Source organism: Xiphias gladius, chromosome 17, assembly GCF_016859285.1.
Source record: "Xiphias gladius isolate SHS-SW01 ecotype Sanya breed wild chromosome 17, ASM1685928v1, whole genome shotgun sequence".
Classification (NCBI taxonomy): domain Eukaryota; kingdom Metazoa; phylum Chordata; class Actinopteri; order Istiophoriformes; family Xiphiidae; genus Xiphias; species Xiphias gladius.
Window position 1 is genome coordinate 17,378,691 of NC_053416.1, and position 22,611 is coordinate 17,401,301.

At 39.7% G+C, this 22,611-nt stretch overlaps 3 protein-coding genes across 5 annotated transcripts; all 3 read right to left on the reverse strand.

Annotated features, from left to right (window-relative positions):
* Nucleotides 1-7,705: 7,705 nt before the first annotated feature.
* Nucleotides 7,706-8,320, reverse strand: si:ch211-117m20.4. Its single transcript, XM_040149753.1, has 3 exons — nucleotides 8,237-8,320; nucleotides 7,953-8,153; nucleotides 7,706-7,764 (listed from the first exon to the last, which is right to left on the reverse strand). Exons 1-3 carry the CDS (start codon nucleotides 8,304-8,306, stop codon nucleotides 7,751-7,753), a joined length of 285 nt encoding a protein of 94 aa, XP_040005687.1. The 5' UTR covers nucleotides 8,307-8,320; the 3' UTR covers nucleotides 7,706-7,750.
* Nucleotides 8,321-10,112: 1,792 nt separating this feature from the next.
* Nucleotides 10,113-14,881, reverse strand: LOC120802353 (histone H4 transcription factor). Its single transcript, XM_040150077.1, has 9 exons — nucleotides 14,367-14,881; nucleotides 13,421-13,647; nucleotides 13,035-13,146; nucleotides 12,707-12,859; nucleotides 12,524-12,601; nucleotides 11,595-11,715; nucleotides 11,365-11,503; nucleotides 11,146-11,270; nucleotides 10,113-11,058 (listed from the first exon to the last, which is right to left on the reverse strand). The coding sequence occupies exons 1-9, from the start codon at nucleotides 14,524-14,526 to the stop codon at nucleotides 10,692-10,694; spliced, it is 1,482 nt and encodes a 493-aa protein (XP_040006011.1). The 5' UTR covers nucleotides 14,527-14,881; the 3' UTR covers nucleotides 10,113-10,691.
* A 47-nt stretch (nucleotides 14,882-14,928) lies between these two features.
* Nucleotides 14,929-22,611, reverse strand: dpagt1 (dolichyl-phosphate (UDP-N-acetylglucosamine) N-acetylglucosaminephosphotransferase 1 (GlcNAc-1-P transferase)). 3 transcript variants are annotated; one of them, XM_040150078.1, is made up of 12 exons: nucleotides 22,431-22,611; nucleotides 21,983-22,038; nucleotides 20,466-20,626; nucleotides 20,100-20,362; nucleotides 19,823-19,943; nucleotides 19,508-19,721; nucleotides 18,989-19,135; nucleotides 18,771-18,855; nucleotides 18,452-18,640; nucleotides 18,250-18,337; nucleotides 16,693-16,848; nucleotides 14,929-16,590 (listed from the first exon to the last, which is right to left on the reverse strand). In XM_040150078.1, exons 4-12 carry the CDS (start codon nucleotides 20,252-20,254, stop codon nucleotides 16,525-16,527), a joined length of 1,221 nt encoding a protein of 406 aa, XP_040006012.1. In that variant the 5' UTR covers nucleotides 20,255-20,362; nucleotides 20,466-20,626; nucleotides 21,983-22,038; nucleotides 22,431-22,611; the 3' UTR covers nucleotides 14,929-16,524. The 3 variants fall into 3 exon arrangements, with proteins under 3 accessions (XP_040006012.1, XP_040006013.1, XP_040006015.1); XM_040150079.1 differs by having other exon boundaries at nucleotides 21,970-22,038; XM_040150081.1 differs by having other exon boundaries at nucleotides 20,100-20,626.

Genomic DNA, 22,611 nt, shown 5'->3' on the forward strand with positions numbered 1-22,611 from the left:
GCTATAGAGATTTAGTTAGTAATAATGTACGAATCATGACCTGCACTGCAATAAACCAGATGAAGGGAAATAAATCTAATTTAACACTGACCAGTAAACAGGACAAACGTTTCACTGGTGTTGAGTCATTTATATTGTTTTCTAGTTGGTTGACTGACGCGTTGCCTGAGCAGATGTGTGGACACAAAGGTGTGTTGTAGGGAGGATTTTAGGACATCTTAAAACTAGGTGCTGCACATGATCCGATTACAGTTTATTCTATGGAATGGCTGCTTGAGGGGAATGAGATTCTGAGTGTGAGGAGTTGGGATCTGGTTTCAGTCCTGCAGCAGGCTTATACTGCTGATTCACATAAATTTCATCCTAGACAAGACAGCCTGTCTGAGGTGTCTGTTAAACCATGTAGTGCCTTCTGAAACATTAGCTTTCCAATGATCTGAAACTGAAACAACTCGTTGTTTCCCTAATATCAGTATACCGAAGATGTCAGGACAGTCAAATCATGTTACTGTTATTTAATTGATCAGGTAAGAATCAATAATTATTTATCACAAAATACTTCAGAACTAAATGAAATGAATTAGGAGGATCAAGTGCATAATTCAAATTACTTTTCAAAAGTTAATCAAGTGGCCAACTTTAGATTAGTATTCTAGCTTTAAATAAAAAGCCATGTAAATATCAGTTGAAGGTTTCTGGATGGTCATATTAAAATGCTGTGAGCAAAACTAATAGGCTGACGGCATAATGGAAGCATAGTCAAGTTGAAGGTGGAATTTAAAATATTATAAGTCACAGTAAAATTGTTTATAATATGAAAAATTAATATTAGAGAAAATGTATGGAAAATATTTTTAATTTATGCGTTTAAGCTCTGGAGTCGGAGCATTAATACAAAACTTGCTTGATGACTAATACTGTTGTTTTTTTATTTATTTTTTTTATTTACAGCAACATGTACCTCAGACTGATTCAGACTAATGTGGAAACTGTAGTTTGATAATTCCATTTCTTACAAAAGTCAGTGTTCTGACAATGTTTTTTTCCAGAGGTAGACTCTTACAGGTCATAGTGCCTTAATATTTTAGGTTACATGTAAATAAAATAGTATGCTATCGAAAATAATCCAAACTAGAGCCCAACCAAGGCTGGATTTATGAGGCAGGATGGATACGGATACCTCGATAGTGAGTTTTAAAATATCTGATAACGATTTGTTGGTCGATATTAATTTTTCATAAACAAACACTTTTGATTGATTAAGAATTGTGACCAAGTTATGTACAGTATGCATGTATAGACATTTTTACAGATCAAAAATGAACTTGCCTGTAACTTCTGGTAGACAAATCATGTAATATCAACACTGTTTCCAAATTACCTCACACATATCTTTGGCATTTCTTTGCTGCAAGTTTGTGTAACTTAGCGACTGGCACACTTGCCAATTCTGATATAGCCAAGCCAATAATACTGTCGGAACACCTTTGGCTTTATCAGTTGGGTACATTGGTATTTTGCAGTGAGGGATGCATCATCCAATATACTGGATTTAGAAATACCAACATTTATTAGCTGACAATTTTTTTTTTTTTTTACAGGCTAATTTGTACCCTGTGTAGAAGAAGGAATAATATAAGAACGCAGCAAATGTCTAACGAACAAAACATAATGACTCTGTACAAATAGCTGAGAAAACACCTTTAGGACTGCTTTTGAGTGATTAAAAGAAGTAACCAGCACATGTTGACAAAACAATGTCTGTCAGGGTCAGATATGAATTACTGAAGCTTCTCTTTGTTCCACCTATAACATATTTACAGCTCATCCACCCAGCGATCTCCAATACAGTTGTGATTAGTTAAGGCGCATTTATCCTCATAAAAGATCATTTTGTGACACCACTCATGTCAGAAACAAGGTTATGTGGTAAATGCTGATAGATATGATACAGTCGACGCTCCTCGGTGGCAAAGAGTTGAGAGAGCATGCTATGGAGCAAATAAAACCTAAAACAGAGACTAAAAACCAGCATCAGCAAATGTATGTGAATAACTCTCCTCATCAAAACACCTTTCATGTGTGTCCACATAATCGATGTGTACAAATATCCACTGCCGCCATGCAATCCCATGCAGTCCTGTAGTACTCTGCAGCTACTGTCTACCCTCCATGGCCTGCTGTATGTGTAATAAAAGATCCTTATGTGAAGAGGACGAGTGAAGAAAACTGACCATGGCTTCTATTGATCATCCTGCCATTAGTGACTTTCCATTACCAGCCCGCACATATACTCTTTAAAACACTGAGAGACTTGAATGGTCTCTCAGTCAGAGGAAGGCCTCCATGTTCTGTCATGTGCGGCCCCAAAGCCAGGACACGTGAGCACACACGACCATAGTAAAAGTCTCCTGAGGGGATGAAATATGGTTATTAGATGTATCTGTAGAGCTTTGCAGTGGTGTGGGGATTCTGGGCTCTGCACTGATGACAGATGCTCCCTGCTCTTCAGAAACAACCTGTTAACGACAAACCGATGAGGATGAAAACCTGAGACGCTATTTAAGCTGGAAAATGACATAGCAGTGGGGGGAAGTGACTTTTGGAAGGTGGCTGAGTCAAAAATGAGCCTGAGGACATCTTTACACTAACGGTGGCTTTACCAGTCAGTCCTACAGTGTGTTGCATTGCACATGCACACGCACACACTCACGCACGCATTGAACATACTTATTATTGTGTGTAGAAATGACCAGGTGAGCAGCTCAGCACTGGTTCTCCTCTCTGGGTGTGAGCAACAGCGCTCTGTTGATGCTTTCAGACAAAAAAGCGCAATTCCTCCACATCAGAAGGTCCCCCTAAACAGTCCCATTCAGCCAAAAACAACAAGATGCTCACTGTGCGCCACAGTCCAGGGAAAATCCGGATCGGTTGTGTGGCGTTTAAGGACCGATCTGTGTTCTCCTTATCAGTATCTCTCGGGGTGCGGCGCTCATCATCCCAAAACCACTACCGCAACTCCCTGAAAATGGTCAGGGGAACAGGATGCCTGTCATGTTTTTCCTCGGCGGGATTATCCCTTTCGTTAAATCTATCCGTCCCGAACTCGTATGGAAATAGGCCTACTCACGGACATCTTCGGCATTGGCGTTGATGACAATCTCCAGTCCCTGACGTCTGGAATGAAACAAAAACAGCCAAACCGGGATGCAGATGCTTCAGCAGCAGCAGCAGCAGCAGCAGCAGCAGCTCGATATAGCAGCCGTCGTTATCCTCTTAACCGGTTGGTGCGTCTGTGTGGTACGCACGCCGGTCTGGGGTACAGGGCGTTGCTGGCAGGATGCTACTGAAGGAAAAATCATCTACTGTTTTGGTTTTGATCGTGTCCTTCTCATCCTCATTCTGACATCATGTTTGAGGATGGACAAAGTCTCAGAAAGAAAAATAAATAATAAATAGAGAGCATATTTTAAAGGCACCATAAGCACAGTGCATTAGTTGATATGACACAATTTGAGTCTCTGTAAGGACATTTTAAAGACATTATGGTGGTTTAGGGCTGGGGCACTGACTTAAGAGTTGGAACCACTTCACAGTTAATTAGTCCTTCAGATCAGATTGACTGCAGAGCCTGTTTCATTAAATTGGCCTATCAGATCATATTTTTAAACATTTGAAGTATTCCATTTTCTGCTCTGGCGCTACTTTGGGATGTTGCCCCTTGGGAAAAAAAGAGAAACAGGAATAATCCAATGAAATGAGAATAAAAACGCTGCTGTGAATATGAGTTTGTTTTTCTTTAATTTATCATCTTGCCACAGAATACTGATACACATGAACAACCTGGCTCCCGTCGCTGTCATTACACTGCTAGTAAGAGTCGGTATAAACAAGAGGAGGGTTTTGGTGAAATGTAGGCATCTCTGCCTCTTTAAAGGCCGCACCTGCGCAGCTGCCTGGTGCTGATGCTGCAGTGCCCGGGTTATTTTCGGTAAAACAGCCGGGGTTACTCGCGTGCAAGCGGGCCCGCCATGCCTTACATCACCCCAGAGAGGAAATCAAAACCATTTTTAGCCAGTCGTACCTACCTCGTAATGAGACCAATTTAAAACGAGCTTTCAAGCAAGCAATTTGAGCAGAGCAACCCATCCCCCTCTCTGTGCCTCCTTTTAGATGCTAATATTACCTACCAGGACCATGTTATTGCTCTTGTCCACATTCTAAAGCTTAGACATATATGATTATGATTAAATGATTAGATATATTTTTTTCTACAACTCCGCCTTGGTCTGATGGGGACAATTCAGGCTCCAGTAAGTGTGTTGCATGGCCATTTTCAAGTTTGATTGATAAGACTGCAGTACAGACACATGAGGTACTACTTCAATATGCTATTCTACTTCAAACGCCAAACCCTGAATGCATAATGTAATATTTGCCTTGAGGGAAGTGAAATGACCTTTCTTCCATTCTCTGAAGAATAATCGCATGTTTGCATTCATTAATTATATAAAAACAACCGACCATTCTTATTCACGCCTTCTGAGAAAACACCAAGAGTGAGATCATTAATCAACTAAATGATCATTAATTCACTTCAGAAATAAGAGTTTTTCTCTATTCATACACCATTAACTGCGACTGACTCACATTTGTGAGATAAGACTAAACACTTGTAGTTTTAGTTGCAGTCTGTGGCTGAATGTTTGAACTCAACAAAGAGGTCTGCAAAGTTACATGGCGACAGCATCAATAAAGGTATTCTGGGACCGGAGTGCGCTCACAAAAGAGGGTTAGGCACACTATAAGTACTGAGCTGCTGGGCCATTAGACACACGTCTGAGGGAAAAGACCAGACAGGATGGAAATTAGCACAGCTACTCTCCTCTCTGTGGGCTCTCTTCTGTTGCTGACCCAAGGAACTCTCACCAACAAAGGTGAATTTAGAGTAGAATGCGGGAGTATAATCTTGAATTACTCACTTTTGTGGGAATGTATGGTGTAAAGCATCACTATAACTGAGTATGATATGGTGTGCAGGTCCAGTGTCTCTTCCAATTAGACTGTCCGTGGAGGGGGACCTGTCTAACATGATTCCTGAGTCCTATTTCAGCTCTGTGGTAGAGGGAGGTGTGCTGCTGGGCGCTCTGAGGAGACTACAGGCAACACAGCAGGACTTCAAGTAAGACATTCCATGAGATCCCCTTTAATATATCTCCACATCTTGCTTTATTCTGAAAGATAACGCAGCCTTTATATCCTACCTATTTAAGCTTATGATGACCAGTTTCTGCTCTTGAAGAAACTCCTGTAGAAACAAACTCTGACTCTCTGTGTGTTGCCAGGTTCACGGTGAAGGAGGATCCAGACTTTGGCCTGTTGCTGGAGAGTGTGAATGGCATAGCTGGCAATGAGCATGAGCAGACGTACTGGGAGATCCTATCAGAAAGCTCAGGAGAGTATAGCAGGCTGGATGTGGGTGAGTATCCTCCCCAGAGTTTTAATACAACATATCTGAGGAAGACTTAATGAGCTGTAATGAGCCAGGAAATTTGGTTATCTTTTCACTTATTGCCTCATGATGTTCCTTTAGTGTGATTATTCTAAAACTGTATTGTTATGACAGTTTCTCTATATCTGTCTTTTATATATGCAGCGGGCAATGCTACTACATAATTGCAGACTTATTTTGCAATATAATGAGTACTTCTTCGGTTTTTGGAGAAAAGATGCTGCAAAAACAGTTTCTCGTTATCTTGTAATTGCTATTACTGCAAGAACAACACATCTACTGAGCTGCACCGAGTCTATGCCAATGTATGAACTCAAGTATCATATCATAAATATGTCTGATGTAGACTTTGTACACGACCCTTTTCACAGGAATTGGCTGCTACAAGCCTACAGCAAATGAACACATCATCCTAAGGTTCAGCACCTGGACCCAACACTGATGAGCTGCATTGTTCAGCAGAAGGGCTGTGGGGTCAGATGTGGAAGAGAATCAAACTTTGTTTTATTTTTTATTTTTGCATTTACGGCTGTCTCTGGATTATCAGGTTTCTGTAAATTGAAAAGTGTTGCTAAATGTTGTAACCTGCTGTATGTGAGAATAAACAAAACAGCAACATCTGGTGGCTTTCAAGAGCAATGTCGTCTATCAAAGGCACAGAAAGTAAAATAAGATAGTGAGTTTGTGCTTCCCATTTAGTGGACTCCACCAAACTGGCTGGCAAATGATCAAAGAGTGGCACTGGTTGAAAAATTAAGGTAACATTTATTTACATATTGTTTATGTTTAGCCAATTACTTCTCCTTGTGTCATCCATAGTTCTTGGAGATAACTTGTTTTTAAACTATTGTTTTTACTTTTAAATATATATATGGGGTGTATCAGGAATGGATACAAGAAGTATTTTGAAGAACACAGCCAGTATTGACAGAAATGTTACAGGCCAGAAACTGTATTATCCACTAGAACTGCTAGAGGCTGAAAAACAGTCAGAGGGGAGATGCATATGTGATGATATTATTCTAACTCCTTAACTGTTATTAGTGGCAATATTTTTCAGCTCATGACAACTTAAAGTCTTTTAAGGGAAAGAAACTGATACAGACTCAGGATTTGAACAGGTTTTCAACTGTACCATGAATCAAGAAAGAAGTGGATGAAAAAAAGCTTCATAGAAACGATTTCTCTGTGGGTTGTTTGACTGCAAATAGGCCAGTATTAGTTTTGTTCCTTTTATTCCTTTCAAATGCACCAGACATCATTTCACATTTACACAGTCCATCTATATAAAAATAAAGATTTGATTTACGACAAAAATAAATATTTTAAAATGTGTACATAGTAAACTAACTGTAAAATAGTGTGCTTGTTAAATTTGACCTCTGAGCCCCCTGACCAAAGCTCCTCCCTTTATAATAAGATTAAGGTTTCAGCTTCTTCAGACAGATGGACTGAGAGGAGGAGCGATGAGGCAAAGACGCTAATCTTTGTGGTTTCACTTCCCTCTCTCCTTGTCTTTACCTATATTTCTCCCTTTCTCTTAGGAACACAAACATGTTTACAGACACACATTAAATAGAATATGTTCAATACGCCCAGGACATGGAATTTGTGGCATGAAATTATAATCATAATTATATATATATATATATATATATATATATATATATATATATATATACATATATATATACATACATACATACACACATACACATATATATAGATAGATAGATAGATAGATAATTCCGCCAACCAGAGAATTCTGTCCTACCTACCTAATCTGTCCTGTGAACAAAAATTTGCCTTGCCAAAATGAGATTCTTATTAAAAACATAACTCACCCACTGGCACTTTAGGTAATTTTTTTTTTTTTTAAATTTGAAGTAATTCAAATAATTATTTGACCCGAGCCAGACAAAACCTCTTGAAGGCAGTTTTAAATGAGTAAAATTCATCTCATTTTTCTTTTCTGACCCTCTCGCGACCCTACATCACACAGATGAGTTTAGGAGTTCTGCTTTGTTTATAATTTATCACTGACTCAGATGGATCTGAACTTCAGGCAGTGAAATCTTCTTGTCATAGCGTAACATTCTGTATACAGAAACCATCAGAAATTGTTGGCTTCAGTGTGTCAGAGATTAAAGATCCAAATTTTGCACTGACAAGTTGTCTGTGTGTTTCCTCTTCATCTGATGTCTCACTGTACAGTCAACATAGTGTTTTCTCCATGTTTTAGCCGGCAGATGCTAAAAAATGAAAACACAAAAGTTAAGTTTGCATGGAATTCTTCAAAGACAGACAACAAATTAATGTTCAAAGCAATAATCAAACACTTTCAAGTGTATTTGCACCGAGACAACAGTGCAACGTGCTCACATTACATCAGTTCCAGTCCATAATTTATATCTGAGCGTATAGCGAGGAAACTACTCACCACAAGATAAAGCGCAGTCACAAATGCAAGGGACACAGTGTGCAAAGAACCGCTTCCAGCCTGTCTCCTTCTTCTTGCAGTTGTCTATCCGAGCGCAGCCTTGTTTGGGTGGGCCGAAGTAGCTCTTATATGCGCAGGTGGAGTTGCAGGTCCCATTTAGTTCCCTCTCACTTATTTCAATGCGTCCCTGCTGACACATTCCTACAAGACAGGTAGACTAAATCATATGATGAACCAAAAGGGATCATAAAATCTTTCTGTCACTGTGGTCAATGTTTACTCACGGAGGCAGGTGGGTTTTGGCGTCCAGAGACCATTAGGCTGGCAATATCTGGTAGGATTTCCCACCAGCATGAACCCAGAGCGACAGGCATACCTCACCACAGAGCCCACCCACCAGTCGTTACCGTACACTACACCATTATAGTCCACGTCTGGGCTCCCACAGTTCACTGCCACACGAAGGGAAAGAAAATGCAAAGGCAAAGCATAACAAGTACATCAGACAGAGTGACTTTAGTTTCTCTGTGTCTAAGGGGTTCTATTGAATGTCAACAGAATGTCAGTCATAATTGTGGTCTAAGTCTTACCTTTGCACAGGGACTTGTAGCCGAGCCAGCAGCAGCTTGAATCTCCACAGCTATCTCTCCTGAGCTCCTGGTGTCGCGCCTTACAGCCTCCTAAACAAACAGGCGCTGACCCAGACCAATATGTGTCATCTATGAAATCCGGTTGGGGAATCCATTCTGTCTCACCTACGGTAAAAAAAAAAAGAAAAAAGAAAAAAAAAGAAAAAAAAAAGGAAGAAACTTAAATTAGCTTTGTCATACACCAGAACTAGACAAACATCCATACAATCAATGAAAAAAACAATGTTTTTTCAATGCAAACCCCAATCTGGAAATACTCTTCAGACAAAATCCATAAGAACTCTTCCCACAATACAATGAGCCCTGTCCCATGACTTAAACAATAGAATATGACCAAAAAAATAACATTATACTGGAATTATAGGAGATCTTACCACTACCTTCCACCTCTCCAACCCATCCAGGCAACTGAGGCATTCCTCTCTGGAAGGACCCAAACAAGGACAACAATAGCAGTGGATAAAACCTCATGGTGCCCATCTTTTGATGCAATCAGTTCCTGTGGAAAATCTGCAGAGGGATCTGGGAACTGACCATCAACTTTATATTGTACATCGTCATCCTTGCAAAGTCAACAGACAGGAAGCCATTAGAAGCTGTCCCAGGAGAGCTGAGTTCCCTTACTGCACAGTGAGGAAGCAGAGAGCAGTAAGTAACACTTAAACTAAGCTGTGTGTGCTGCCTAATCTTCTACACACAGCTAATGCCACTACATATGGTAAATCATGCTGTGACTGAGCTCACACCTTTGGCAAAGATTTGTCATGATTCAATTCACCTGATCACCAGAGCCTTTATAAAGCAAAAAGGGGACGAGACAATCACATTGTGTTGTCAGGTGTAGGGTTATGAGAGGCATTCATTTTGTCTGAATTATTGCAATCAAAGCACTGATAGTACGTATCATGAAGTAGTAAGTAGTGTATATAAATATACACATTTTTGGGTGTAAAATGATATGCTTTTATAAAATCGGGGAAAAACTCACTAAGTAGATTAACTTGTACACAAAGTGTGCCTTCAAACAGCCCATCCAAACGTATTTTGCTATTCGGGCAAAAACATTTTAAATCACATGCATGAAAACTATAATATGAGAATATGCCTATCTAATATAATAATAACATAATATAATATAATAATGATATAATAAAATATATATGAGTCAATATTATTAGAAAGTCAAAATTTCAGTTTACACTCACCAATATCTGTTTTTCTTCTAAGAGGTCCGTCAACATATTAAATTAATAACTTGTCCATTCTAGTGAATTTCAATTGATAAAATAGAGCTGAAGTAGAGCAACTGTATTCAGCAGGTTGCACCTTCATGCTAGTACAGATGGTGAATATTATAGATGTAGTGGCCTGAATGCATATGTAATGCATATTCCTCCAAATGTCTTGTAAAAAGAGGAATACTGTGGACCGTGTAGAAAACATTTCACTCCATATAATACAAAAAAACCCCCCAAAAAAACCAACTATTTCAAACGCACTTTTTGCAAACATTTTGGGTCACAAGTTTATTCAAGTTTTAGATTCCATGTCAAAAAATACACACTTTCCAAGCTAATGAGTTAAGCCATCTTTGCTAGATTCCACACATTATGGTGCTAATGCTAACACACCATTACTTTGAGTCATATCTTAAACCTTCAAAAGTGGCTGATGTATTTCTGAATTCTGGACAGCTTTACCATCTAAAAATGAATGACCAGCCACTAGGCAATAAAGCATTAGTATCCAACAATCTGACGATGTTGCAGTACAATGACTAAATTGATAATAATTTTAAAATACTGGCAAACAGGTTGTCCACACGTTCAATATTAGCAAACATAACATGTAAAAAAGGTTTATTACCTAATATAGGCTTATAGTCAAAATCATGGAGTAAGTGTTCCTTCATTTAAACGTTTTAACTTATCCTCACTTTCTAACTTTAGAATCAGAGCTACATCTCTGTACCAGCCCCCACTAAAGGGTCAGGTATTCCACAAGATTTTTCATATACTTTCCATGTATCCTTGAAACAGCAGAACAGATTACAGAATGTCCTCTCATGTATGCAGGACTGTTGCGGGGGTCAAACCATCTGCATTCCTTGCTGCTTTGCAATATCCTGAAGATGCAGCATGGCAGAGCCCTCTCCAGCTTGTGACAAACCTCCAGTCAGAACGTACAACATGCCCTCTTCCTGACTGCTCTCCTCAGCACTGATGGTCGTCTCCTCAGTCCTCTGCTCCTCCAGCAGCACCCCTCTCAGTTCCACCTGCAACTCTGAAGGAGCTGCACCCGCAGATTCTTCGAGCTCCTGCCCCTCAGTCTGGTCACCGTCCTCACCTTCCTCCGCTTGCCTGTTTTGTCTTTCCCTCATCAACTGCTCGGTCAGTTCCACACTCTCGTAGCGGATCAGCTGGAGACGCAAGAAGCCGTCTTCGTGCTCCTTGTACCTGAGAGAGTGACAGACAGGTCATCGATGCTACAATACTCCACACATCTCATGGTCAGTACCATTCGATGATCGATGCAAGACTTACCTGAACCTTGGGTGTCCAGCGGGCCATTTGAATTGATGCTTTTTGTGCAGATGGACTGTTAGGTTGTTGCCCCTGGTGAAGCACTGACCACACACGTGGCACTTGTAGCGAGCTACAAAACTCCCCTGATTACGGAAGGGAAACATTGCAGAACAATAAATGATACTAAAATTCCCCAAGAGAGTGCAAGTCAATTATTTAAAAGATTCCCCCTTTTACCTCATGCTCTTTTTTGTGGTGAATCTTCATGGTGCCAAGGGTACGAGAGGTGAAACCACAGCCAGGAATGTCACAGTGGAATGCCGGCTCGCTGCTGTGCGTATCCAGGTGTTTGCGCAAATCGATCAGATTCTTACAGCTACAAATACAAAAAGAAGAAAGCTTAAATGCAATGTGTGTCAACACGCTAATGTTGATTTGCATTGCTGTATCTTCAGAGGAAGTGACACCTGTATTCACAGTATTCACAGCTGTATGGCTTCTCATTACTGTGGCGGAACTTGATATGGTTGCGCAGTGAAGAGGGTGATGGACAAGTCATGTCACAGAGCGGGCATTTGTAGTGGCTCACTGTACCAAGAAGAGAAGGACAATACGTTAATTAGATTAAATCTTCTAATAATACTGCAGCGATGTTTGTTGTCAAAAGGATTCCCTCACTCACTTGGACACCAAAGTGTATCACTTGGTCAGTTGGTCAGAAATAGACATTATAAAAGCCTATTTTTACTTATGCTTGTTTCAAGCCAAGAAATCCTTACGATATCTTTATTTCTAAAACTCGATTCTGTTGCTTTCACAACACAGACATCTATTACAGTGATTATATTGCAGTGTGAGTTGCAAACAGGATGCATTGGTCTACAGAGTTGAAGTTTAAACGCTTACTAATGGTTATGGGTTCAACTGTGCAGTAACTCAACTAGCAGTGTGTGTGTGTGGGAAATGGGTAGGACTTATGGCAACACCTGTGGGGGTAAAAAGAAAAAAGAAAAAAGAAAAAAAAAAACCCCACACAAACTTGTTTAGGACAATTGTGGACCAAATAATTACTGTGATGGAATAGCTAGCGTCTTCATAGGTGTTGTGATACTGATGAGTTCTCCATCAGATTTTCACTTCATACTGGCATGAACTGAAACAAGTTTTTACCTGGAAGGTAGAAATCAATCTAAAAATGTAAGGCAGAGTTTAGAAAATGGTTATTAGTAGTACAAACTTTGTGTTTTGAGTTTCTTGGCTAAAACATGCGAAAAAAGACCAGTCAGGTGTTTTTAGTCCTCACATCTTTCATCTCAAGTCTACACATTTTTTTAAGTCCATGGGAATATCTGATAATAACCAGTAATATTGATCAAGTGATGAAGGTGGAACTGACCGTGGGTCCTCATGTGGTCTCTCAACAGTCGTTCTGTTGCAAAACGTTTGGAACAATGAGAACACTGGAACCTCTGACCTACAGCACGTACAAGCGCAAAGAGTGAGTATGTTAGAATTTAAACCTAAATAAGTTGCAAACTTAGTTATTAATCATCCTGTCATAATTTTGAGAGGTTTTTACCTTCCATGGCGCTCTGTCGTATGATGTGGTCAAACAACTTGGTGTTGCTGGCGTACATGCCCCCACAGCCTGGACATGCCACTACCTTCTCCTGGGTGTGGCTGCGCAGATGCTCCCGGAGCTTAGGACGGCCCTTAGCAGTGGCTTCGCAATCTGGAGAGTGACAAGTGCAAGTCTTGTACTCAACAATCCCATATCCTTGGTATTACACAGAACAGTTACTAACCTTTCACACCTCTTTCACCATAAATTTGTTGTTTAGTATCTTTAGAGTTACATCGACATTTCTGAACTAAAATATAAAGATAAGCAATGTTACATTACTTACCTTTCCATCCGCAGCGTATTGGGAATTCACAGTCTCCTGCTGGTATATCGATGCACAGGCTATGCATCTCCACATGGCGGTAGAACCACTCAGGGTTTTCATATGGTGGTTGCTTTGACAAATATGAAGAAATTGGTTCAATTCTATTTCACGTACATTTAACAGGTAGAAATCCTTCCCTTTATCTCAGCTGTGTGCACCCTGAGGTCAAGTCACTGTACCCTAATTGTTTGGCATTTAATATCATTTGCCACCAGATTTTCCAAACTATTACTGTGTATCAAGTGGCTTTATTAAGATGACTGAGGCTGTGAGGAATAACTGGCAAGATGTTGTAATTTGTTGGTGTGGTATGTTTCACAGATGTAGACTGTTGTAGACTGTACCTCACATTCCCCCCAAAGGCAGATAAAATTGTCTGGGATTTCAGGGATGATGTTGCGGTTGTGGTAGCCGATGGAGCAGCTGCCAATTTCTGGCTGGGCATTGAGCACCTGCTGACCCAACTGCTTCAGCTTAGTGTGGTAACAGTGAAAGAACAGATGTCGTCGCAACTCTTCAGGACCCTCCACAGAGCAGAAACCACACTCTCTCCAGAGACAGTTTCTTTCCCCTTCGCACAAGAAGAAGACTCTGCATTAGTGGACATTGCCTTTGTCGGGGCTTGTTGGTCATCTATCATTTAACAGCACTAGAGTACAGTGGATGTAAAATGAAGCAAGAGCCTTATGGGCAAAGTGACAGCTTTTAGCTATAATTTTTTTAGATGCACATCAAATAAAAAGTGTAAGACTTGTCATCCTCTTTATACTAATTCGCCCAGTTGTAAGGGACAAAATTCGACAAAATAAAAATGATACATAAAGTCATCACATTTAATATTTGGCTGCAAATCCTTTGTATTCAATGACTGGCTGAGGTCTACAACTTACAGACACCAGCACAGACTGGGTATCTTCCATATTTATCACCTGCCAGACCTGGACTGTAGACATCTTCACCTCTTACATGTGTTGGGGGCTTTTTGCCTTTAGTCTGGTCTTCAGCAAGTTGAACAATTGCTCAATGAAATTCATTTCAGGCAGCTGAATTTACCACTGAAGAAGAGTTACAATGCTTGAACACATTTTCATTCATTTACATCTAATGTGCCGAAGTGCAGAGCCAAATCAAGGAAAAATGAATCAATGTCCCACTACCTCCAGACTGCCCTCTTATATCAATATCGTAAGTACGCTTTCAATCCGCATTCCACAAGAGCTCTAAGTAACATTTCAACAGGAAACAAGCCACAGGCAGATATTGTGAATTACGATACAAAATACTCCTCACCCTCTGCTTCTTCCTCGTCCTCCTCCGCCATGTTCAACGCACTAAGGTGACCCTCCGCATGCTTGCAGAAGTTTTCCATCCGACTGAACGACTCCTGACACGAACCCCATTCGCACTCCAATTTCAGTGTTTTCTTCTGTATCCGTTTGTTGGGTGGCATCTCTCTGAGTCAGACTGGGGCTGAATGAATCGCGTTTTACACGCAGACTGCAGCTGCTAACGTTGTTTCCCAGGTTTGACCATCAAGTGCCGTCTACCGGGCGTTAGCTAACACCAGATGATGGCTGTAACCGCACAGTCTCTGAAACACGGACCAGCTCTAACACAGCCTTACAGACATCGTGCTGGAACTCTCCGACAAACGATAAAACACAAAAAGCGACAAAATTCTTCCTCGAATAGCAGCGTCGATACAATACTTTGCGGTTCAAACGCACCGAAGTGATGTAAACATCGGTGTTGTGGCCAATCACAAGCGATGGGGTTTGTGTGCAGCACAGATGAATATCTCCCCAGAAACAAAGATTAAGACTTTAATAGTTCCGGTGTATTTTTTGTTCCGCCTCAGACCTCATTTTCCATCAACATTTGAAACCATTTATGCTGGAAAGTAATTACATACATTTACACGAGTTCAGTACATAAAAACAATTTTTCTTCTGTTGTACCTCACTTAAGTACTTTCATTTTATGCTTGTTTACTTCTACTCGACGACATTTCAGAGGCAAATATGGTACATTTTACACTACATTTATTTGTTAATTGCAGATTAGGATTTTTCATATAAAACATCATTAGTTCATGCATTGTTAAAGATTAAAACACCCAACACTGCATAAATTAGTAGAGCCCACTGATACTAGATTTTTGAGGCTGACATCGAATTCTTGGGCATTTTTTTCAATTTAAACTTTTAGTTCATAACAGTAAATACCTTTGACAATGTTGTATGTACTTTAAAGATATCATTGGCATTTATGCACTGCAATTTCTTGTTATCTATTGGCTGGCATATACACCTATGTCAATATATCTGTAAAAAGCTACAATTAGCTATGTAGTACATTTAATATTATTACTATTATAGTATTTTTGCATTGTGGTATTGCTACTTCTTCTTAAGGATCTGAATACTAATTCCACCGCTGCAAATAATAATGATGGCAGAGTCTTATATTTTAATTTTCTCAGCTTTAATTTACGAATTTGAGGCTTCCATCTCAACAGTAAACAGTCTCTTACATGTAGTTACATTCCTAAACAATTCCAGTGCCAGTTGACTTCACATTGATGTTTGCTGAACCTTTGGAGGAAATGCATGTTAGTCATAAAAATACAGATATGTATCAAATAATACCGAGAAAGGTAAAAACAATCCATTTCCATTATTGTAGTCACCCTTCACCTTCCATTGTTCTTCAGTAACTTTTACAACAATCCAGACACTAGGATCTCATTTCATCTCTTCTAATATCCACTCTGTTTACCTGCCTCCACCAAATCCCTATGATAGTCGTCAGACTCTTAATTACTTCCTTATCTTTTCATTGCTTTTCTTCACAATCACCATTCTGAGTGCATGTGTTCAGAGGTAAAAACCAACAAGCAAGCAAAAAAAAATTATACTAACTTTCCCACCCATGTTACATGGACTGATGTCATGCAAACTGAAGTGTGAGTGGGTAAAATTCCCTCTGCCATTTTTTCTTCAACAGCAGATTCAAGCAAGGGACCACTATGTTAATATATATATTTTTTAATCTTTGTAGAGCACTTCTACATCCATATATCTGTCATCAAATTTAGGAAGAGTCTGCCCTGGAGATCGAAACTCATCCCCACTTCATGTACTTTCTTTTAAAAAACCCAGTACAAAAATATACTTTCAGGGTGGACACACAAGATTATTCCAATCCAGTCATATTTTCCTGCTTGTAATTACCGAAATCCAAAGGAGAATAACAAACAGTACTGCTGTTGAAACATTGCTTTAAACCTTGCACTGAGTCTTTACTGCAGGTTGAAGTTGAGGCAGAAAAGTAACAGTGACATAATGGAATCTATTAAAAGGCAGATGAACCACGAGCCTGTAAAATAGTTCCCCAACAATATCATATGTTCTCAGTCAGCTTTCTCTCCTGTTTCCCCGCGAGCTGTCTAGACGTCATAGAAGAGACGCACCAGGTGATAACGGATCCCAAAAGCCACTGCGCTGCCCATCACCTGAGGGAGACGTGGAAATGAGCACCGAGTGAAACGTTCATACACTTCTATATGACTAACACTTTTCCAGCGTATTTGTATACAGCAGGTGCTTTGTCATACCTGCATGATGAGCATGATGACTGTGAGATTTCTCTCATGGACGGGACCGAGTAATTTCAAAACCAGATTTATTAAAGTCATGTTGTTGCACTCAATAAAATCATCATCTCCCCCCTGGCCTCTTCGCACCTCGAGCAGCTTTAATAACTCTGCCACCTGTTGAGGATCGAAGGTATTATTGTTAAAAACCAATAAACACAGCTGGAAGCCTGCAACTGGTCTACATCAAATGCATGTTTACCTGCCTTGACCAATCCTCACTACATGCACTTTATTAACCTGGTACCAGACCTCTGAATCACTGCCCACATCTCCAGTTTTTTCAGTAATTCAAATAGTAACAACGACGAACTGAAACAAAATTGCAATTCTATCTGATTATCAGGCTAATTAATAGGGGAATTTAAGATTAATCAGCTCAGCAACTGGTCTGTGACACTAACTAGTCTGCCAGCATTGTGGTTTTGGGTTTTACTGCACCTGCACCACCAGGTAAGCTGCTACCTGCTTGCTTTCAAGTACTGAGGGTATATGCTACCCCTTGCATGGGCACAACAAGTCATTACTGGACTGTGGGTATGATGTGCAAGATGTACATACAGTACCTGAGCAAACAGGTTTTACATTAAAGCCAAATAATGCCACTGCATTCTGATACTGTACACTGACAATGTGTGTAAATTACAACAAAAACAACTTGTAGATTAAATGATTATTCCAGAGACAGATAATTAATTGGCAATAATTATGATAATTGGTTTATCGTTCAAGGCAATTAACAAGTAATACTCACAAACATTCCCTAATTCCAGCTTCTCAAATGTGAGGATTTGCTGTTTTTCTGTTTTATATCATTTTAGAGCTGAAATAATTAGTTGATCAATTGATTAGTTGACTGAAAGAAAAATAATTAGCAACTATTTTGATAATTCATTAACTGTTTATGTCCATTTTTAAGACAAAATGCCAAACATTGATAGTTCCAGCTTCTCCAGTATGGGGATTTACCACTTCTTTCCAGTCTTATGTTGTCGTAAAATAAATTTCTTTGGTTTTTTGACAATTGGTTAAATACAAAAAGCTATTTAAAGACATCTTGGGCTTTGGGAAATTATTTTGTTAATTTTTCACTAATTTCTTTTGCTTTACAGACCAAACAACTAATGGAGTAATCAAAAAAATTAAAAGGGAGATTAATCGATAATGAAAATAATTGTGAGTCGCAGCCCAATATTTTTTTAAATTGAACATCTTTGGATTTTGGACTGTTGATTGGACATGACTTGCAATTTGAAGACCATATCTTGGGCTCGGGGAAAATGTGATTTTTTTCTGACTTTTTTGTAAACAAAATGATTAAGTGATTAGTAAAAAATAAAATAAAATAAAATAAATCAATAGATTAATCTAACTAATCAGACTGTTCATAATGAAAATAATAGTCAGCTGCAGCCCTAGAGTGAAATGTGCCAGCTCAGTAAAGTGTGGACCAGTCTTGGAGCAGAGTAAAGTAAGTGAGTATATTCAAAAAAGAATACACAAAAACAATAGCTTTACCTGCAGAATGAAGTGTCCTAAGCTAGAAAGGTCCTTTCTTTTGAATTTAGAGTAGCTCATCCCCAGTTTGCCTGTGTCTGGATTCAGTCTTTAATTAGAAGTAACATTGGGAGAAGGAATACAGACAATGAGTAAATATAATCACCATAAATGAATGAAAAAACACCAGAAACTAATTTAAAGCCCATGAGCAGTAGGTTACCTGGGGAGTCGGTGTCTGGGACAGGGGATGATGTGAAAAAGCTGAGGCAAGGAGTAGATAAAGTTAACCACCTGAGGAATGAAGAAAAGCAGCATAGTTTTGCTGAAGTGTCCCAATATGCCGACTACAGCAAAGGTCATCCCGGCAAAATAGCAGAAAGTGTCTCCCACAAAGACAGATGAGGGGTACCTGTGTAAAAAGAGGTTGCAGGTTTGCAAAAATATACAGTAAGGGCACCGACAAATGAAACATGCCACTGCACTTTCAAATGTAGAGCAGATTTTTCATAAAACTGGCTCAGGTGATAGGATTAACTTACCAGTTGTGGTAAAAAAGTGCTAATGTGGTGAAGAAGAATGGTATCATGAAGTAGAGGGAGAAAACGTGGTCATCACGGTAATCTCCTGATAAATAAAAAACACAACAAACCAAATGTCAGATGAAACTGGACAAGGATTTTCAAGTAAAATAAACATAATCCATATCCAATACATGATTTGCAGCGTAGAGGGTGTGATCTATGATGCTGCCACACACCACTGAGCTCCAGCAGGTTGAAGATGATGATGGAGCCGGAGATAAACAGGGCTTGACCTGACTCGATGCCGTTGATGCCTGCTAGGATATTGATGGCATTTGTGCAGAATACTGCAAGCATTCCCATGTAGACGTAGTAGAGAAGACCTGTAGAAGATCATAATTTACTTTATATACAGAACATGAGTGCAACAAGAGCGGCATTTTCTATATCCAATGCAACAAGTGCTGTATCCAGATATATCAAAGTGTTAATGTAAGTCCATCAGTTTAATGTGCAGTAAAGCAGTTATAGTACAAAAAAAGAAAAAACAAAGAAAAACTGCTTTCTCTTTTATATCAAGATTCATATATTTAAAGAGGGATGCCTGACAAAGAACATGCTGGAGGGATCATGTATCCCATTTGGCCTGGGAACAGCTTCGGATCCCCCAGGAGGGTCAGGGTAGAGGGACCTCGGGGCTACCTTGGTTAGCCTGCTGCTAACTGGACAGTTCTGCAAACAACGGCACAGCTCACCCAGATCCAAGTGCAGCCCAAGCAGGGCTCTGAAGGGCTTGGGCACCACAATCACCGTGTTGCCAAAGTTGGTAAAATAGACCATGAGCAGCGGCAGGGAAGCCATTGTGGGAAGCAGGAGCTTGTGTCTCCACCGCAGGTTCAGCACGTCATCAGCAAAGCCCAGGAAGATCATGCAACAGATGGCCAGAAGTGCACCGATCAGCTGTACAAACTGAGCAAAAAAAACAAACAAACAAAAAAAATCCCCGTAATTAGAGCTGGACTTCAGACTTAAGGGAAACATACGGGTTTATTGAACATCAACCTACCCACCTCATCATGTGGGAAGCCCATGCACTGATCTCCTACAAAGCAGCTAAGGAAAGGCACTGGGATGAAGCAGAAGAGGATGATGAGGAAGACTGTCCCACTGATGACTCCTTGAGACTCTGGACTGCAAAGAGGGGTGACCAGGAAGAGAAACAGAGCGAGAATTAGAGCAGGAAAAGAGCACCTCTGACTTCCTAACCAGACATATTTTTTACCAAACATATTAGTAAGCACAAACCGAAGGATAGCAAATCATAGGACAGATAAGAAAACGACTCACACTTCCTTTTTGGAGGTTTTGTTTAGGTCCATTCCGTACAATCTGGCTGAGATGAAATGGGCTTTGAAAGCAGGAATGAGTTTCGCTGTGGCCAGACAGCCGAGTGCAGACATGAAACAGTTGATCACCAGCGGAAGGACGGGTACTGGTGACATGTTTTCAGGCAGTTTGGTGGGTCTGTTTCCGACGGATCAAATCACGCTTCTAGCTAATCTGACGTTTCCCCCTTCAGGCGATCGATGAACTAGCTTTGGCTGTGTTCACTGAGGTAAAAACACGTCATAAGTCATTATTAGAACAAAAAACATCTGAGTAATTCCGGCGTCAGAGAAAAATAAATCCATAAACTGCAATGGTAATCCATACCATCTTTCATAACGGGGTGTTGATGCTGTTATCCGTAGGCACTACCTGGTTGCCTGAACTACACGTCTGAGATCTGTTCAACGGTTGGTAACCCAGTGTGACGACAGGGCGGAACTTCCGGCCAAACTCTTCAAAATAAATCCTCTGCAACGCTACATTGGCTGGACAGAAAATCTTTGGTTGAAAGAATAGAATTTGTTGCATTTTCGCTAAATATCATATATATTTACTCAGTCTCTTGATGCAACTATCGCTGAACACCTTTGTCGCTCGCTAGACACACCTGTAAACAAACATTAACCAGTAAGTTCCTGACGCTGCCAAAACGCTGTTGAGACGGAAGTGAACTGCCAACTTTAGAGCGAACACTTCAATCTCTCTTTCTTTCTTTACTTGCGAAGATGAAGGGGGGTACATTACAAAATTTTAACTAAACAGGTTAATATATGATATAGATAAATGAAATCTATAAAAAAATAAACATCATTAACAAAAAGTACTATGGGAATGTGGAGGAGGCAATGTAACATTTGAAATAAAGAATTTTTAAAAATACTTCAAATAAAAACGTCAGCCTCCATAAAATACAAGACATATATACAAGGTGTAATTCTGGGTTAATTTAAGATGGCAATGTAGCCTAAAGATCAGTGGTGGAAAAAGTTCAGATCCTTTACTTACAAAGTAAAGCTAAAAGTAAAAGTAGCAACAGTGTTAAAACTATTCCATTAGAAGTAAAAGTCCTGCATTCAAAATATTAAACTAAAATTAAAAAAATATATTTTAAGTATTGTAGTTTATTTGATGGTGTTGATGATGTGAAGAGGATGAAGGAGACTCCGCTGACACCGTCTTGATTGCATATAAAGGTTTATTACAAAGAAGAACAGCGTCAAGTCAAGCATCTGCAGATCTGCTTGTGAGAGGGTGTGAAGCCGATGAACCACTCTGAAATTCAGCCTTGGTCACCGACTCTTAAATAGGACAGTTGTTTTCCTAAAAACTGTCACTCACATATGGTTTTAGTTACAAAGCATTACCTTCCTTTGGGAACTGCAAGACCCCTTCTGAGGACCTTTGACCTATGGGCTCTGAGCCATACCTCTATTTTCACACATGGTTTATATTCTACATATATGACCATACACCTCAGTATCAAAAGTAAAAATACTCATGACAAAAGTTACTAATATCACTCAGAGCAACTGCATTATTATCATATATTAGACTATTGGGTTATTCTTACTTATACATTGTGTAAGTTGCATTTTACTATTGTATATTTATATGCAGTTGGTTTGTTTAATCTATAAAAATGCATCATATCTTATATGCTCATCATCTGTTTTGCATGTGAACATCTGCAAAGTGATGAGTAACTGTAGTGGTGAATTAAATTTAGTCAGGTAAAAAAGGTTTTGCCTCTCAAATGTAGTGATGTAGAAGTGTAATGCAGCACAAAAGTGAAACACTCACAAGTAAAGTACAAATATCTCAAAATTACCTTAAGTACTTACATTCCGCTGCTGGTACAGATGGATGGGCATGGCTAGATGAATTTGTTGTTGTGCACCTGGGACCAAAATATACCATTTGGAACATGTGTCCAGGAGCCCAAGGCATTCACAACAAACAGATAGCAAACAGCATGCTGTAGATAGCAGCTTCATTATAACTTGCCCAGAGACTAACCAAAAGGCTACTCTTTTGCTAGAATAGTACCATCTGGCCCCAGATTTCTGTGTGTAAATAAGTGTGTGGAAGTGTAATTAAACACAATTTTACTTAGGATTATACATCACGTGGGCACGATATAAACAAAAATAATCAAGGTTTTAGAACTGGATTTTGAGGGCCCCACTCTGCAACACAAGGCCACAAGCTTATATGATAATGCAAGACCCAGTTGATAATGTACTTAAGTATTTGAAAATTCACAAACAAACTGGCAAGTAATAAAATGACCATAATTGAAGTGACAAACTGGACCCTCGGTGGCTGTCTGCTTGCCGTGGTTGGTAATGAGGCCTTGCGGATTGATTGTTCCTTTTGGACGCTTTAAGCTTTCTGCTTTTATTTCGAAGGCCGTGCCTTTCGCTTCCTTGTTGCTGTTGCGTTTGTCACCTGCAGCGCCACCTGTTGTCCA